The sequence below is a fragment of the Triticum dicoccoides genome, chromosome 5A (genome assembly GCF_002162155.2).
Source record: "Triticum dicoccoides isolate Atlit2015 ecotype Zavitan chromosome 5A, WEW_v2.0, whole genome shotgun sequence".
Taxonomy (NCBI): domain Eukaryota; kingdom Viridiplantae; phylum Streptophyta; class Magnoliopsida; order Poales; family Poaceae; genus Triticum; species Triticum dicoccoides.
The window spans coordinates 455,307,332-455,326,986 of NC_041388.1; the positions used below are offsets into that span (position 1 = coordinate 455,307,332).

The window sequence follows — 19,655 nt, forward strand, 5'->3', positions numbered from 1 at the left end:
CGTCGTAGGTTGAATTCTTCCTAATTTTGTACAAAGCAACAAAGTAACACTCAACCCTCTGCAGTTTGTTGCCAAAATTATAAATTCCTCCCGTTTTTAGGCATGCACAAATGCAAAGGTGCGCAAACACCATTTATACTTCGCCTTCACGGAGAGCAACTTCCTGGTTCGTGAACTAGAACAGTTCAGAATCCTCATAAAAAGAATGACATAGACATGATAGAGAGACAGAAGGTGAGATCACATCTTCATATTCTACACGTTGAGGCTATCACAATGCATTGTCACAAAGCATTCTATAAAAGCACAACACAATCTTCAGTCTCCATGGATAAAAGCACAACACAATCTTCGGTCTTCATGGATAGAAGCTACTCCCTTCGTCCCATAATGTAAGACATTTGTTGACACTACACAGCAAGCTAGCACAATACATTTTTAGGTTCCACGTACAGATAGCCAGCGCAACAGATTGTCATACGAATCTAACAATTAGGGAAATAGAAAAGTTGATAGAAAGTAGCATGCACATCCAAGCGAAACACAAGTAGAAGGAGCAACGTCCGTATTAATCTTGGGCCACAACGACGATGCAATGAATTGCACTCTAATTTAAGAGGTCCTTGAGATGGCAACGGATCAATGGAGGCACGTCAGGTGGCGTAGCTGCCGTCTAGCCTGCGCACCTCCACCTTGAGCACATGGTGATCGCCGCCGCCGTCCCCGGGGAGGGCTCGGAAGAAGCAGGTCTCGCCCACGCGGAGGCGGTTGTCGACGCGGAACTGCTGCCACCCGTACCGGAGGGACGTGCGGGGCCTGCCGGTAGACGTGAGGCCGTGCTTCAGGCTGACGGCCCACGAGTCGCCCCCCATCCGCAGCAGCACCTTCTTCTTCTCCGTGTACCGGTGCACAATGCCGAACTCCATCGGCACGTTCTGCGTCCGTCGGAGGCGGAGACGGAAGGAGTTGGTCAGAAGAACGGAAGTGCGCGTGGGATCGAGTAGAGAGTGAAGAGACGCTCACCAGGTACTGCCCATTCTGCTTGACAAAGTGGCATTTCTTGAGCTCGACGACGAACTGCGGCGCCGGCGCGTCGACGACGGTGTTGATGTCCATTTCCTCCGACTCGGAGCTGCTGCTGCTGCCGCCGCCGACGGTGTTGGTGTCCATTTCCTCCGACTCTGAGCTGCTGCTGCTGCCGCTTGACAAAGTAATTGGTGTTTTACCAACATGGGTCCTCGGCCGCAGCCTTCTCCCCCATGCCCCCTGCTCTCTGTCTTGTTCTGCCCCGTCGCTGCTTCCTTCGCCCTTGCCTGTCAATGGCTGCTCCCTTTCACTGGGGGTGACTTGAGCTTGAGCTTCAGCTTCAACCTGATCAGGCAGCATCTCATCAGAGCTTGATGTCTTGCGGCACCTCCTGCTCGACGACCCCTCGCATCCATGGCCACGACCAGGCGCAGGTGCAGAGTGATTTGCAGAATCTGCGCCGCCGCTGTGTCCCTGGGTGACCATCCCTTGGTCAACTTGCAGAGATGCGTCTACCTGCAGGTGCCAGCGTTCTTTGATCCCTTGGAACAGGAAAGCGTCCCGGACGGCCATGGAGTCGGCGAGGTGGAACCACGACCCTCCGTGCTCGATCTGCTCAAGAGTCAAGACAGCAGCAGCAGCAACATTGATCAGCGCGCGGCCATGTTAAAGTTGACGGATCAGCCAAATTCCTTGATGAATTGGATGGATAGTGATGCGTCCATACCTTGATGGATTGGACGGCGATCTGGCCAAGGTGGGGGAAACATGCGGCGTGCTCATGGCTCACTCTGCCTGGTAACCCGAACAAGGAAATTAAATCAAGATTGGGGTTTTTCCCCGCAAACAAAAGTGAAATAAATGAAGATTGGGGTTTTGTCCGAATTGATTTTGACTCGATTTGAAACCAAGAGAAAGAAGCAAAATGCAAGATCTGTTCTAGATGCAGGAGGACTTGTTCATCGCATCTTGAAGCGAGACATACAGCCAGGTAGACAAGCAAAGAAGAGCTCAAAGAAAAGGGGTACGTACGCTTGAGGTCGGCGACGATGGTGGAGGAGGCGGGGAAGGAGACGGCGAGGCGGGTGCCGAGGCTCATCTCGAGGAACACCGTCGCGACGTCGCCGGCGGCCATGGATCCCCCTCCTCCTTTCCCGAAATGGCAGTTCCTCTTCCCTTCCTTTGGCTAGCTCTCCGTGCGCGCGCGTGAGTGAGCGAGCGAGTGAGCGAGTGAGTGAGTGGGAGAGGGAGGAGGCCGATGAGTGAGGAAGGGAAGTGAAGGGCACGTGCCGGCTCTGTTCTTGTACACTTTGCATGCCAGCTCAAACATGCTCTCAAAATTCGCTTCAGAACCCCTTCTATTCATCAACCGGTGAAAATTATCACCCAAACCAATTTTTTTGTTTAATTTCAGAGATCATCTCTGTCTTCTGCAGCTCTGTGTTTGTAAAAGTTAGCTCAAGAAGATGCACCAAATATATACAAAATCAGTCTACAAAGCGCAAACATTTTTATTTATTCAGAGAACAACTGCGCCTGTATATTGAGCTAGGAAGCAACACGAAAAAGGTCATGCATCTGCGATTTCCATGCCCATAGCAGCAGAAGTACAGAACATCACATCTCTCTTTTCCAGTTCCTGTTCTGTTCTTCTACTACATTTTTGGGTTTGCTTCAGTGAGAATTTTTTTGCTACTGGTGAGGATTTCTAAGACTAGTTTCTACAACACTTTATCGCGTGGCATCCTTGTCAGTTCTGGGAAGCAAAGTTGTGGCATGATGAGCTCAAGATCGTTACACTCACTTTGGCAGTCCACAGCTGCTGCATCGTGCTACGGATGTTGGTTTCAGGCTATGGACTGTTACAGCATTTGACTACACACTTTTGATCGACTACTCTGCAAGAATTCAGCATCAATTCCTGATTGCTGTTAATTAATCATCATAATATCTGTAAACTTAATAAGATTTGTCGATCGATGGATCGACGTGTGAACTTTGGATGGCATGAACTGGCTGGTTACTGAATACTGATTGTTGGCACCAAGGTGTTTGAGACGGCGCCGCGGACGGTCGAGGAGGCGCCAGAGCAGCTGACGAACGTCGACCGCGACTTGAGGAACCAGAAGTACACATTTGTTGCAGACTTGCACCCGCGCTTGCATTTGCTCCATGGAGCACTTCTTGTGTACTACGTACTCCTGATTGGTTGCAACTCAACTGAATTTGACTGAACTTGTGTGGACTTGTTGTGTTATGAACCCACATTCAGTCAATTCCTATGCTTTGAACATTATTTGTGGCTGATGTGCTCGTCCGAGTGACCCGGAGTTCACACCGCCAATCAACTATGCACATTACTCTTCTGGCATTTGTAACTACCACCCAAAGCGATAAAAATTACTACCAAAAGTATAGAAAGCCATCAATCAATAGTACTGTACGTATGCTCTTGTCTGTTTCTCTGCTTGTTCTGAATTTGTTCTACGATTCTGAATATTTAGCTGAAACTGTTACGAGTGTTGAGTACATTGATTATTAGGAAAGATGAAATAGATTAGGATTTGTTCTGTCTTGTCTTGTACTTCAAATAAATCACTGTACTCATATATATGCCCACGAGGCTCAAGCAATACAACAACTATTCCACCAAACCTATCTCTCCCTTCTAACATGGTATCAGTTTCCGGGTTCTAAACCCAAGCCGCCCTTCGCTTCCCCACCGCGCGCTGCCCCCGGGGCGGTCGGCCTTCATGACCGTCACCGGGGCCGCGCCGCCCGTATCTAGGGTTCGTCCGCCGGTCCTGTCGACCAACTGCTCTAGAGAGTCTTTTTCCCGATCCTTTGATCCGGATTTTTCTCTTTCGCCGGTCGCTTTGATCGGCGTCTACTTTTTGGTTCTCGATCCATTTGATCGGTTTGCGTCACCCACTGCCGCCGTTGACCCCCGCGCGCCTCTACTCCATCACCGTCGCAACCGGCCGGCTCCTTCACCGATTCGGCGGCCTTGCGCGATAGGCGGCCCCTTACAGCCGTCGTCTGCACGTGATACGTCTCCAACGTATCTATAATTTTTTATTGTTCCATACTATTATATTATCAACTTTGGATATTTATGGGCTTTATTATACACTTTTATATCATTCTTGGTACTAACCTATTAACCCAGAGCCCGGTGCCAGTTTCTGTTTTTACCTTGTTTTAGGGTTTCAAAGAAAAGGAAAATCAAACGGAGTCCAATTGACCTGAAACTTCACGGAACTCATTTTTGGAAGGAAAAAAGCCCAGAAGACTTGGAGTGCACGGCAGGGGATCTATGAGGAGGCCACGAGGCAGGGGGCGCGCCCACCCCCCTAGGCGCGCCCTCCACCCTCGTGGGCCCCTCGTGGCCCCCCTGACGTACTTCTTCCGCCTATATATCTCCATATACCCTAAAAACATCAAAGAACACAATAGATCGGGAGTTCCGCCGCCAGAAGCCTCCGTAGCCACCGAAAGTCAATCTAGACCCGTTCCGGCACCCTGCCGGAGGGGGAATCCTTCTCCGGTGGCCATCTTCATCATCCCGGTGCTCTCCATGACGAGGAGGGAGTAGTTCTCCCTCGGGGCTGAGGGTATGTACCAGTAGCTATGTGTTTGATCTCTCTCTCTCATGTTCTTGAGATGATACGATCTTGATGTATCGCGAGCTTTGCTATTATAGTTGGATCCTATGATGTTTTCTCCCCCCTCTACTCTCTTATAATGGATTGAGTTTCCCCTTTGAAGTTATCTTATCGGATTGAGTCTTTATAGATTTGAGAACACTTGATGTATGTCTTGCCGTGCGTATCTGTGGTGACAATGGGATACCACGTGATTCACTTGATGTATGTTTTGGTGATCAACTTGCGGGTTCCGCCCATGAACCTATGCATAGGGGTTGGCACACGTTTTCGTCGTGATTCTCTGGTAGGAACTTTGGGGCACTCTTTGAGGTTCTATGTGTTGGTTGAATAGATGAATCTGAGATTGTGTGACGCATATCGTATAATCATACCCACGGATACTTGAGGTGACATTGGAGTATCTAGGTGACATTAAGGTTTTGGTTGATTTGTGTCTTAAGGTGTTATTCTAGTACGAACTCTAGGGTTGTTTGTGACACTTATAGGAATAGCCCAACGGATTGATTGGAAAGAATAACTTTGAGGTGGTTTCATACCCTACCATAATCTCTTCGTTTGTTCTCCGCTATTAGTGACTTTGGAGTGACTCTTTGTTGCATGTTGAGGGATAGTTATATGATCCAACTATGTTATTATTGTTGAGGGAACTTGCACTAGTGAAAATATGAACCCTAGGCCTTATTTCCTATCATTGCAATACCGTTTACGCTCATTTTTATCATTAGTTACCTTGTTGTTTTTATAATTTCAGATTACAAATACCTTTATCTACTGTCCATATACCACTTGTATCATCATCTCTTCACCGAACTAGTGCACCTATACAATTTACCATTGTATTGGGTGTGTTGGGGACACAAGAGACTCTTTGTTATTTGGTTGCAGGGTTACTTGAGAGAGACCATCTTCATCCTACGCCTCCTACGGATTGATAAACCTTAGGTCATCCACTTGAGGGAAATTTACTACTATCCTACAAACCTCTGCACTTGGAGGCCTAACAACGTCTACAAGAAGAAGGTTGTGTAGTAGACATCAAGCTCTTTTCTGGCGCCGTTTCCGGGGAGGTGAGTGCTTGAAGGTATATCTTTCGATCTTGCAGCCGAGTCTTTTAGTTTCTTGTTTTATCACTAGTTTAGTTTATAAAAGAAAACTAAAAAATGGAATTGAGTTTGTCTCATACGCTTCACCTTTTTAATATCTTTCGTAAGTATGATGGAAAGGATAATTGTGCTCAAGTGCTAGAAGAAGAAATCTATAAAATGTTTGGCACTAAATATTTGAATGATGAGCATGATTGCAATGTTGTTAGTATGAATTCCTTGAATATCCATGATGCTAATGATATGCAAAGCCACAAGCTTGGGGAAGCTATGTTTGATGAAGATGATATTTTTTGTCCCCCAAGTTTTGATGAGCAAATTTATTATGATGAAAGCATGCCTCCTATCTATGATGATTATTGTGATGACACGTATGCTTTAAAGAATAATGATAACCATGAAACTTGTCATCTTGATCTTAATTTTCAATCACATGATAGTTATTTTGTTGAGTTTGCTCCCACTATTATTCATGAGAAGAAATTTGCTTATGTGGAGAGTAGTAAGTATTCTATGCTTGTAGATCATGAAAAGAATGCTTTAGATGCTAGTTATATTGTTGAATTCATTCATGATGCTACTGAAAATTATTATGAGGGAGGAACATATGCTTGTAAGAATTGCAATAATATCAAGTTTCCTCTCTATGTGCTTAAAGTTTTAAAGTTATGCTTGTTTTACCTTCCTATGCAAGTTGATTCTTATTCCCACAAGTTGTTTGCTCACAAAATCCCTATGCATAGGAAGTGGGTTAGACTTAAATGTGCTAGTCATATTCTTCATGATGCTCTTTATGTATCAATTCTTATCCTTTATGTGAGTATCATTGAAATCGTCATGCCTAGCTAGGGGCGTTAAACGATAGCGCTTGTTGGGAGGCAACCCAACTTTATTTTTATTCCTTGCTTTTTGTTCCTGTTTAGTAATAAATAATTCATCTATACTCTGCTTATATGTGGTTTTATGCTTTTAATTAGTGTTTGTACCAAGTAGAACCTTTGGGAAGACTCGGGGAAAGTCTTGTTGATCATGCTGTAAAAAACAGAAACTTTAGCGCTCACGAGAATTGCTGCCATGTTTATTTGGAAAGTTATATTTAGTTAATTCTTTTTGCAGATGATTAATAGATAAATTCCTCATGTCCAACAATTTATTTGAGAATTTTATGAGTTCCATAAGTATACGTTTGATTCAGATTACTACAGACTGTTCTGTTTTTGACAGATTCTGTTTTTCGTGTGTTGTTTGTTTATTTTGATGAATCTATGGCTAGTAAAATAGTTTATAAACCATAGAGAAGTTGGAATACAGTAGGTTTAACACCAATATAAATAAATAATGAGTTCATTACAGTACCTTGAAGTGGTGATTTATTTTCTTATACTAACGGAGTTTACGAGTTTTCTGTTAAGTTTTGTGTTGTGAAGTTTTCAAGTTTTGGGTAAGGATTCGGTGGACTATGAAATAAGGAGTGGCAAGAGCCTAAGCTTGGGGATTCCCAAGGCACCCCAAGGTAATATTTAAGGACAACCAAAAGCCTAAGCTTGGGGATGCCCCGGAAGGCATCCCCTCTTTCGTCTTCGTTCATCGGTAACTTTACTTGGAGCTATATTTTTATTCACCACATGATATGTGTTTTGCTTGGAGCATCAATTTATTTTGTTAGGATTTGCTTGCTGTTATTTAGAACAATGTTTTGCATCTTTTATTGCAATAAAAGTGGCATTGATAGTCTTTACTATGCCTATGTTACAAGTCTTCATGTTGCTGTTTGAAAACAGAAAGTTTACCGTTGTTGCAATAATTCCCTAGTAAAGTCAGAATGTGATAAAATGTTAAAACGTTTTGCATATTAAGCTCTGATAAATTTACTACAGTGGGAATTTTCTTTCATAATGTTTGGAGTTAGGGAAGTATGGATGTTGCTGCATTCTTTATAGACTGTCCTGTTTATGCAGATTGCTGTTATGTTTGCATTGTTTGCATATGTTTGCTTCTTTAATGATTCTATTTGAGGATAGGACTATTAAATATGCAGAGACATTTAGTATGCAATGTTGAATAATAATTTTAGTGATTTGATACAGTAGAGTATGATAAGGTTTTGGCAATGGTTTATACTAACTTATCTCACGAGTCCTTGTTGAGTTTTGTGTGAATGAAGCTTTTGAGATTTAGGGAGACCGTGATATGAGAGGAATTAAGGAGACACAAAAGCTCAAGCTCGGGGATGCCCAAGGCATCCCAATATAATATTTGAAGAAGTCTCAAGCGTCTAAGCTTGGGGATGCCCCGGTTGGCATCCCACCTTTCTTCTTCAACAAATATATGTTAGTATTGGTTGATCCTAAGTTTTTGCTTCTTCACATGATGTTTGCTATTCTTAGAATGTCATTTTTATTTTTCTTTGCTTGCTGTTTGAATACAATACCAAGATCTGAAATTATTAAATGTTAGAGAGTCTTCACATAGTTGCATAATTATTCGACTACTCATTGATCTTCACTTATATCTTTCGGAGTAGTTTGTCATTTGCTCTAGTGCTTCACTTATATCTTTTAGAGCACGGTGGTAGATTTGTTTTATAGAAACTATTGATCTCTCATGCTTCACTTAGATTATTTTGAGAGTCTTAAATAGCATGGTAATTTGCTTAAATAATCCTAATATGCTAGGCATCCAAGAATAGTAAAAACTTTCATATATAGTATTGAATACTAAGAGAAGTTTGATGCTTGATGATTGTTTTGAGATATGGAGATGGTGATATTAGAGTCATGCTAGTGGAGTAGTTGTGAATTTGAGAAATACTTGTGTTGAAGTTTGTGATTCCCATAGCATGCACGTATGGTGAACCGTTATGTGATGAAGTCGGAGTATGATTTATTTATTGATTGTCTTCCTTATGAGTGGCAGTCGGGGACAAGCGATGGTCTTTTCCTACCAATCTATCCCCCTAGGAGCATGCGCGTAATACTTTGCTTTGATAACTTGTAGATTTTTGCAATAAGTATATGAGTTCTTTATGACTAATGTTGAGTCCATGGATTATACGCACTCTCACCCTTCCACCTTTGCTAGCCTCTCTAATACCGCGCACCTTTCGCCGGTACCATAAACCCACCATATACCTTCCTTAAAACAGCCACCATACCTACCTATTATGGCATTTCCATAGCCATTCCGAGATATATTGCCATGCAACTTTTCATCGTTCCGTTATTATGACACGCTTCATCATTGTCATATTGCTTTGCATGATCATGTAGTTGACATAGTATTTGTGGCAAAGCCACCGTTCATAATTCTTTCATACTTGTCACTCATGCATCATTGCATTTCCCGGTACACCGCTGGAGGCACTCACATAGAGTCATATTTTGTTCTAAGTATCGAAGTTGTAATTGTTGAGTTGTAAGAAAAATAAAAGTGTGATGATCATCATTATTAGAGCATTGTCCCAGTGAGGAAAGGATGATGGAGACCATGATTCCCCCACAAGTCGGGATGAGACTCCGAACAAAAAAAAATATAAAATAAAAGAGGCCAAAGAAGCCCAAATAAAAAAGAGAGAAAAAAAGAGGCCATAAAAAGGGAGAAAAGGCCCCAAAAAATGAGAGAAAAAGAGAGAAGGGACAATGTTACTATCCTTTTACCACACTTGTGCTTCAAAGTAGCACCATGATCTTCATGATAGAGAGTCTCCTATGTTGTCACTTTCATATACTAGTGGGAATCTTTCATTATAGAACTTGGCTTGTATATTCCAATGATGGGCTTCCTCAAAATGCCCTAGGTCTTCATGAGCAAGCAAGTTGGATGCACACCCACTTAATTTCCTTTTTGAGCTTTCATATACTTATAGCTCTAGTGCATCCGTTGCATGGCAATCCCTACTCACTCACATTGATATCTATTGGTGGGCATCTCCATAGCCCGTTGATACGCCTAGTTGATGTGAGACTATCTTCTTCCTTTTTGTCTTCTCCACAACCACCCTTCTATTCCACCTATAGTGTTATATCCATGGCTCACGCTCATGTATTGCGTGAAGATTGAAAAAGTTTGAGAACATCAAAAGTATGAAACAATTGCTTGGCTTGTCATCGGGGTTGTGCATGATTTAAATATTTTATGTGGTGAAGATGGAGCATAACCAGACTATATGATTTTGTAGGGATTACTTTCTTTAGCCATGTTATTTTGAGAAGACATAATTGCTTGGTTAGTATGCTTGAAATATTATTGTTTTTATGTCAATATGAACTTTTGTCTTGAATCTTACAGATCTGTTCATGCCACAATTAAAAAGAATTACATTGAAATTATGCCAAGTAGCATTCCACATCAAAAATTCTGTTTTTATCATTTACCTACTCGAGGACGAGCAGGAATTAAGCTTGGGGATGCTAATACGTCTCCAACGTATCTATAATTTTTGATTGTTCCATGCTATTATATTATCAACTTTGGATGTTTATGGGCTTTATTATACACTTTTATATCATTTTTGGGACTAACCTATTAACCCAGAGCCCAGTGCCAGTTTCTTTTTTTACCTTGTTTTAGGGTTTCGAAGTAAAGGAAAATCAAACGGAGTCCAATTGACCTGAAACTTCACGGAACTCATTTTTGGAAGGAAAGAAGCCCAGAAGACTTGGAGTGCACGTCAGGGGATCTATGAGGAGGCCACAAGGCAGGGGGCGCGCCCTCCACCCTCATGGCCCCCCTGACATACTTCTTCCGCCTATATATCTCCATATACCCTAAAAACATCGGAGAACACAATAGATCGGGAGTTCCACCGCCAGAAGCCTCCGTAGCCACCGAAAGCCAATCTAGACCCGTTCCGGCGCCCTGTCGGAGGGGGAATCCTTCTCTGGTGGCCATGTTCATCATCCCGGTGCTCTCCATGACAAGGAGGGAGTAGTTCTCCCTCGGGGCTGAGGGTATGTACCAGTAGCTATGTGTTCCATCTCTCTCTCTCTCTCGTGTTCTTAAGATGATACGATCTTGATGTATCGCGAGCTTTGCTATTATAGTTGGATCCTATGATGTTTTCTCCCCCCTCTACTCTCTTGTAATGGATTGAGTTTCCCCTTTGAAGTTATCTTATCGGATTGAGTCTTTATAGATTTGAGAACACTTGATGTATGTCTTGCCGTGCGTATCTGTGGTGACAATGGGATACCACGTGATTCACTTGATGTAGTTTTTGGTGATCAACTTGCGGGTTCTGCCCATGAACCTATGCATAGGGGTTGGCACACGTTTTCGTCGTGATTCTCCGGTAGGAACTTTGGGGCACTCTTTGAGGTTCTATGTGTTGGTTGAATAGATGAATCTGAGATTGTGTGACGCATATCGTATAATCATACCCACGGATACTTGAGGTGACATTGGAGTATCTAGGTGACATTAGGGTTTTGGTTGATGTGTGTCTTAAGGTGTTATTCTAGTACGAACTCTAGGGCTGTTTGTGACACTTATAGGAATAGCCCAACAGATTGATTGGAAATATTAACTTTGAGGTGGTTTCGTACCCTACCATAATCTCTTCGTTCGTTCTCCGCTATTAGTGACTTTGGAGTGACTCTTTGTTGCATGCTGAGGGATAGTTATATGATCCAACTATGTTATTATTGTTGAGGGAACTTGCACTAGTGAAAGTATGAACCCTAGGCCTTATTTCCTATCATTGCAATACCGTTTACGCTCACTTTTATCATTAGTTACCTTGCTGTTTTTATAATTTCAGATTACAAATACCTTTATCTACTATCCATATACCACTTGTATCATCATCTATTCGCCGAACTAGTGCACCTATACAATTTACCATTGTATTGGGTGTGTTGGGGACACAAGAGACTCTTTGTTATTTGGTTGCAGGGTTGCTTGAGAGAGACCATCTTCATCCTACGCCTCCTACGGATTGATAAACCTTAGGTCATCCACTTGAGGGAAATTTGCTACTGTCCTACAAACCTCTGCACTTGGAGGCCCAACAACGTCTACAAGAAAAAGGTTGTGTAGTAGACATCAGCGCCCCGGCCCGCCCATCGATCTACGCCGACCGTGTCCGCTCTCTCTGACCGGGACACCTGCATCGCCTCCACCGACGGCCTCGTGCCATGCGGCGGCCAATCATATCCGTCGCTCGCGCGCCGGTCCGCCAATCGATTCGCGTCACCCGCCTCCGCTGCGTCTGCACGGTGGCCCTGCGGGTTGCCTCACCGGCCTCATTCCTGCTGCGTCGGGCCGGCCGCGTCAGGCCCGTTGGCTGCCTCGAGCTCGGGGGCCGCTGCTCTGTTGGTCGCTTGGGCCTCGGTGCCTGCGCCGGCGTGATAACCCACAAGTATAGGGGGTCGCAACAGCTTTCGAGGGTAGAGTATTCAACCCAAATTTATTGATTCGACACAAGGGGAGCCAAAGAATATTCCCAAGTATTAGCAGCTGAGTTGTCAATTCAACCACACCTGGAAACTTAGTATCTGCAGCAAAGTGTTTAGTAGCAAAGTAATATGATAGTGGTGGTAGCGGCAACAAAAGTAAAGACAACAAAAGTAATGTTTTTGGTATTTTGTAGTGATTGTAACAGTAGTAGCGGGAAAGTAAATAAGTGAGAACCAGTATATAGAAAACTCGTAGGCACCGGATCAGTGATGGATAATTATGCCGGATGCGGTTCATCATGTAACAGTCATAACATAGGGTGACACAGAACTAGCTCCACTTCATCAATGTAATGTAGGCATGTATTCTGTATATAGTCATACGTGCTTATGGAAAAGAACTTGCATGACATCTTTTGTCCTACCCTCCCATGGCAGCGGGGTCCTATTGGAAACTAAGGGATATTAAGGCCTCCTTTTAATAGAGAACCGGAACAAAGCATTACCACATAGTGAATACATGAACTCCTCAAACTATGGTCATCACCGGGAGTGCTCCCGATTATTGTCACTTCGCGGTTGCCGGATCATAACACATAGTAGGTGACTATGGACTTGCAAGATAGGATCAAGAACTCACATATATTCAGGAAAACATAATAGGTTCAGATCTGAAATCATGGCACTCGGGCCCTAGTGACAAGCATTAAGCATAGCAAAGTCATAGCAACATCAATCTCAGAACATAATGGATACTAGGGATCAAACCCTAACAAAACTAACTCGATTACATGATAAATCTCATCCAGCCCATCACCGCCCAGCAAGCCTACGATGGAATTACTCACGCACGGCGGTGAGCATCATGAAATTGGTGATGGAGGATGGTTGATGATGACGACAACGACGAATCCCCCTCTCCGGAGCCCAGAATGGACTCCAGATCAGCCCTCTCGAGAGGTTTTAGGGCTTGGCGGCGGCTCCGTATCGTAAAACGTGATGATTTCTTCTTTCTGATTTTTTTCTCATCGAAACTCAATATATGAAGGTGGAGTTGGAGTCGGAGATGCAACAGGGGGCCCACGAGGTAGGGGGCGCGCCCTAGGGGGGGCACGCCCCCCACCCTCGTGAGAAGGGTGTGGGCCCCCTGGTCTTCATCTTTGGCGAGGATGTTTTATTGTTTTTTCTAAGATGTTCCGTGGAGTTTCAGGTCATTCCGAGAATATTTGTTTTCTGCACATAAAACAACACCATGGTAATTCTGCTGAAAACAGCGTCAGTCCGGGTTAGTTCCATTCAAATCATACAAGTTAGAGTCCAAAACAAGGGCAAAAGTGTTTGGAAAAGTAGATACGATGGAGACGTATCAACTCCCCCAAGCTTAAACCCTTGCTTGTCCTCAAGCAATTTAGTTGACAAACTGAAAGAAAGAAAGAAAAACTTTTACAAACTCTGTTTGCTCTTGTTGTTGTAACTATGTCAAGCCAGCATTCAAGTTTTCAGCATAGATCATAACTAACCATATTTGCAATAATTCTCAGGTCTCATAATTACTCATATCAATAGCATAATCAACTAGCAAGTCATAATAATAAATCTCGGATGACAACACTTTCTCAAAACAATCATAATATGATATAACAAGATGGTATCTCGCTAGCCCTTTCTGAGACCGCAAAACATAAATGCAGAGCACCTTTAAAGATCAAGGACTGACTAGACATTGTAATTCATGGTAAAAGAGATCCAACCATAGTCATACCCAATATAAATTAATAGTGATGAATGCAAATGACGGCTGTGCTCTCCAGCTAGTGCTTTTTAATAAGAGGGTGATGACTCAACATAAAAGTAAATGGATAGGCCCTTCGGAGAGGGAAGAAGAGATTTGTAGAGGTGCCAGAGCTCGGTTTTGAAATAGAGATAAATTGTATTTTGAGCGGTATACTTTCATTGTCAACGTAACAACTAAGAGATGGCGATATCTTCCATGCTAAACACATTATAGGCGGTTCCCAAACAGAATGGTAAAGTTTATACTCCCCCTCCACCAACAAGCATCAATCCATGGCTTGCTCGAAACAACGAGTGCCTCCAACATACATCAGGTCCCAGGGGGAGTTTTGTTTGCAATTAATTTTGATTTAGTTTGCATAAAGCATGGGAATGAGCATCCCGGTGACCAGCCATTTTCTTGTGAGTGAGGAGCGGAGTCCACTCCTCTTGAGAATAACCCGCCTAACACGGAAGATAAGGACAGCCTTTGTTGATACATGAGCTATTCGAGCATACAAAACAGAATGTTTATCTGAAGGTTTAGAGTTTGGCACATACAAATTTACTTGGAACGGCAGGTAGATACCACATATAGGAAGGTATGGTGGACTCATCTGGAATAACTTTGGGGTTTAAGGGATTGGATGCACAAGCAGTATTCCCACTTAGTACAAGTGAAGGCTAGCAAAAGACTGGGAAGCGACCAACTAGAGAGTGACAACAGCCATGTACATGCATTAAAATTAATAAACATTGGATGCAAGCATGAGTAGGATACAATCCACCATGAACATAAATATCATGAAGGCTATGTTGATTTGTTTCAACTACATGCGTGAACATGTGCCAAGTCAAGTCACTTAAATCATTCAAAAGAGGATACCACCCCATCATACCACATCATAATCATCTCAATAGCATGTTGGCACACAAGGTAAATCATTATAGCTCATAGCTAATCAAGCATGTCACAAGCAACTCTGGTCTCTAATTGTTATTGCAAACATGTTTATTCATAATAAGCTGAATCAAGAACGACAGGCTCATCATATTTACAAAAACAAAAGAGGTCGAGTTCATACCAGCTTTTCTCATCTCAGTCAGTCCATCATATATCATCATAATTGCCTTTCACTTGCACGACCGAATGGTGTGAATAATAATAAGAGTGCACGTGCATTGGACTAAGCTGGAATCTGCAAGCATTCAATAAACATGAGAAGACAAGGCAATATGGGTTCTTGGTTAAATCAACAATAATGCATATAAGAGCCACTTCAACAATTTAATTATGGTCTTCTCCTACTGACCCCCAAAGAAACGAAATAAAACTATTTACACGGGAAAGCTCCCAACAAGCAAAAGAAGGACGGGAAATATTTTTGGGTTTTCTTTTTAATTATTACTACTACAGCAGAAAAATAAACTACTACTAATTTTTTTGGTTTTTCTTAAGGTTTAACAAACACACAAGAAGAAAGCGGGAAAAAGAAAATAAACTAGCATGGATATTACAGTGAAAAAGTATGAGCACCGACATTTAGCAATGAGTGTGTGTGAACATAAATGTAATGTCGGTGAGAAATACGTACTCCCCCAAGCTTAGGCTTTTGGCCTAAGTTGGTCTATGGCCACAGCTGGCCTGGCGGATATCCATAATAATAGTTGTTGGGGTCGTACTATGATGAAGAAGAAGACTCTGACTGCCACTGGCTGACAGTCATCTCTGAATCCCAAGAATAAACAGATTGTCGTGGAGGCTCATCTTGTGGTTCCTGTTCTGGCTCCTCGACTGGTGCAGGGTTCCGGTGGGCGTGAATAGCCGTCAATGAAACAAGGTACGTGCCTGCAGTCAAATCAAACAAAGAAGGAGCAGGCAAGGTAATAGTCTTAGGATGATGTTTATTAAAGAACAATTGATATTTAAGCTCCCCTGCCCTATTCTTAACAATAAAATCATGTGCCACCATACTTTTATGATCTAGATAAACACGGGGCAGCACCTTTTCTTCCTTCTCAGCATGCCTAATAGGTATGTTAAAATGTGCAGCTAGGCGTGTGGCATAGATGCCTCCAAAGATGGGGCCCTTAGTACGGTTCATATTTAACCGTCTAGCAATAATACCGTCCAAACTAAAAGTGTTATCACTGTATAAACCTTGGAGCAGAATAATTAAATCAGGGATACTAATGTTTCTAGAATTTCCGCGTCCAATTAAACAACGACTAGCAAATAATGCAAAGTAACACAAAACAGGGAAATGTATGCTAGTGATTCGTGCGTTGGAAACCTTCCTGGTTACTCCTACAGTGATATTATCAATAAACCCAGCCACATCATCATGATGTGGTTCTTCTGTCTTGCCCCCAAAAGGGACTAAACAAATCCGACAGAAATCATAAAGTGACATCTCCTTATGCTCATCATATAAATGAAACTCCACCGTAGGTGGTGAGTTCCTAGAATGAAAATGAAAGTTTTGCACAAAGGTATTTGTGAGTAAGAGATATTGATCGCATTGGTCGTGGAGGAAAGCGGTGAGGCCTGCATTGTGAGCCAATTCATAAAAATCTTCATAGATACCGGCTGCTCTCAAGAAATCATCAGAAGGCCATTCACACGCCTGAATCTCCGCGGTGCGTGGCAAATTATACTTAGGCTTCGGTGCCTTTTCCTTCGAGCTTTGGCTCGATGAGACCCTCAATAATCTCCTCATCATTTTCTGAAAAATTCTGAAATTTTTAGTAACTTCAAAATAAAAGTGAACCAACTTCAATAATATTGATAGTAACTACTCCTACAAGTGCCTAGAGCCTATATCAAGCATTAGAACTACTTGGAACCATATAAATTTGACATGCAAGCTCAAGAACATGGTCATCTATGCAGCAAAAATTTGCAAAGAATAAAGCACTAGAACAAAAACTAATTGGACCAATGGAGGAGTCACATACCAAGGAACAATCTCCCTAAGCAATTTTACGAGAGGTGCTTTGAGCAAGGAGATCGAAAATCGCAGCAAAAGTGGCTGGAACTCGTGCTTGAGTTGGTTTTTCGGGTTTGTGTGAGATAGAGGAAGAAGATGGGTGCTGGGATAAGTGGAGGAGGGCCACTGTGGGCCCACGAGGCAGGGGGGCGCGCCCACCACCCTCGTGGTCGGGTGGCAGCTCCTCCCGCGGTAATTTTTGCACAGTAAATCCTCAAATATTCCCGAAAAAAAATCATATTAAATTGGCATGGCATTCTGAGGACTTTTATTTTCGGGATATTTTTATATTGCACAGATAAGTCAGGAAACAGACAAAAAATACTATTTTTACTTTATTTAATATAAGTAACAGAAAGTAAAAGTGGGGTACAGAAGGTTGTGCTTCTAGTTTCATCCATCTCATGTTCATCAAAAAGAATCCACTAACAAGGTTGATCAAGTCTTGTTAACAAACACATTCCGATAATCATGAAACCGGAGAAATTTTGAATAACACTAAGTGACCTCAACGGGGATATGCACATCCCCAATAACAAGAATATCATATTTCTTTTTGACATTAGGAAGAGGAAATTCAAAACCTCCAAATATAATTGATGGAATTTTTCCAATAGAGTTGATACTATGAACTTGAGGTTGTTTCCTCGGAAAGTGTACCATATGCTCATTACCATTAACATGAAAAGTGGCATTGCCTTTGTTGCAATCAATAACAGCCCCTGCAGTATTAAGAAAAGGTATTCCAAGAATAATAGACATACTATCATCCTCGGGAATATCAAGAATAACAAAGTCTGTTAAAATAGTAACGTTTGCAAACCACAACAGGAACATCCTCACAAATACCGACAGGTATAGCAGTTGATTTATCAACCACTTGCAAAGATATTTCAGTAGGTGTCAGCTTATTCAAGTCAAGTCTACGATATAAAGAGAGAGGCATAACACTAACACCGGCTCCAAGATCACATAAAGCAGTTTTAATATAATTTCTTTCAATGGAGCAAGGTATAGTAGGTACTCCAGGGTCTCCAAGTTTCTTTGGTATTACACCCTTAAAAGTGTAATTAGCAAGCATGGTGGAAATTTTAGCTTCCGGTATCTTTTTTTATTAGTAATGATATCCTTCATATATTTAGCATAAGGATTTGTTTTGAGCACAACAGTTAATCTCATACGCAAAAAGATAGGCCTAATCATTTCAGCAAAGCGCTCAAAATCCTCATCATCCTTTTTCTTGGATGGTTTCGGAGGAAAAGGCATGGGTTTCTGAACCCAAGGTTCCCTTTCTTTACCATGTTTCCTAGCAACAAAGTCTCTTTTATCATAACGTTGATTCTTTGATTGTGGGTTATCAAGATCAAAAGCAGGTTCAATTTCTACATCATTATCATTACTAGGTTGAGCATCATAATGAACATTATCATTAATATTTCTACTAGGTTCATGTTCATTACCAGATTGTGTTTCAGCATCAGACATAGATATATCATTTGGATTATCAAGTGGTTCAGCAATAGGCTCACTAGAAGTTTGCACAGTTCTATCATTTTTCTTTTTCTTCTTTTTGGAAGAACTAGGAACATCAATATTATTTCTCTGAGAATCTTGCTCGATTCTCTTAGGGTGGCCTTCAGGATACAAAGGTTCCTGAGTCATTCTACCAGTTCTAGTAGCCACTCTAATAGCATAATCATTTTTCTTACTATTCATTTCATTAAGCACTTCTTTTTGAGCTTTAAGTACTTGTTCTACTTGAGTGGTAACCATAGAAGCATGTTTGCTAACAAGTTTAAGTTCACCTTTAATATCAGCCATATAATCACCCAAGCGTCTAATCATATAAGCATTTTCTTTTAATTGTCTACCAAAATAAGCATTGAAGTCGTCTTGCTTATACACAAAGTTATCAAACTCGTCCAAGCATTGACTAGCAATTTTAGTAGGAGGGACTTCAGCTTTATCATATCTATAGAGAGAATTTACCTTTACTACCTGTGTCGGGATATCGGGATCAGGAGGTTCTTCAGTAAATAAAGAATTGAGATCATAAGTTTCTTCAACAGGCGGTATATTAAGACCATGTATTTCTTCAATAGGAGGTAAATTCTTAACGTCTTCAGCTTTAATACCTTTTTCTTTCATAGATTTCTTTGCCTCTTGCATATCTTTGGGACTGAGGAATAAAACACCTCTCTTCTTCGGAGTTGGTTTAGGATTAAGATCATTAATTGGAGCAGGAGCTGGCTCAGGAGGTGCCCAATTATTTTCATTTGTCAACATATTATTCAATAGAATTTCAGCTTCATCTGGTGTTCTTTCCCTGAAAAGAGAACCAGCACAACTATCCAGGTAATCTCTGGAAGCATCAGTTAGCCCATTATAAAAGATATCAAGTATTTCAGGTTTCTTAAGAGGATGATCAGGCAAAGCATTAAGTAACTTGAGAAGCCTCCCCCAAGCTTGTGGGAGACTCTCTTCTTTAAATTGCACAAAGTTGTATATTTCCCTCAAAGCAGCTTGTTTCTTATGAGCAGGGAAATATTTAGCAGAGAAGTAATAAATCATATCCTGGGGACTACGCACACAACCAGGATCAAGAGAATTAAACCATATCTTAGCATCACCCTTTAATGAGAACAGAAATATTTTGAGTATATAAAAGTAACGCGATCTCTCATCATTAGTGAACAGGGT

The 19,655-nt window shown here is 42.0% G+C and overlaps 1 protein-coding gene across 1 annotated transcript; it reads right to left on the reverse strand.

Annotated features, from left to right (window-relative positions):
* Positions 1-388: 388 nt before the first annotated feature.
* Positions 389-2,279, reverse strand: LOC119297641. Its single transcript, XM_037575354.1, has 4 exons — positions 2,059-2,279; positions 1,754-1,821; positions 1,024-1,638; positions 389-935 (listed from the first exon to the last, which is right to left on the reverse strand). Exons 1-4 carry the CDS (start codon positions 2,159-2,161, stop codon positions 654-656), a joined length of 1,068 nt encoding a protein of 355 aa, XP_037431251.1. The 5' UTR covers positions 2,162-2,279; the 3' UTR covers positions 389-653.
* Positions 2,280-19,655: the final 17,376 nt, after the last annotated feature.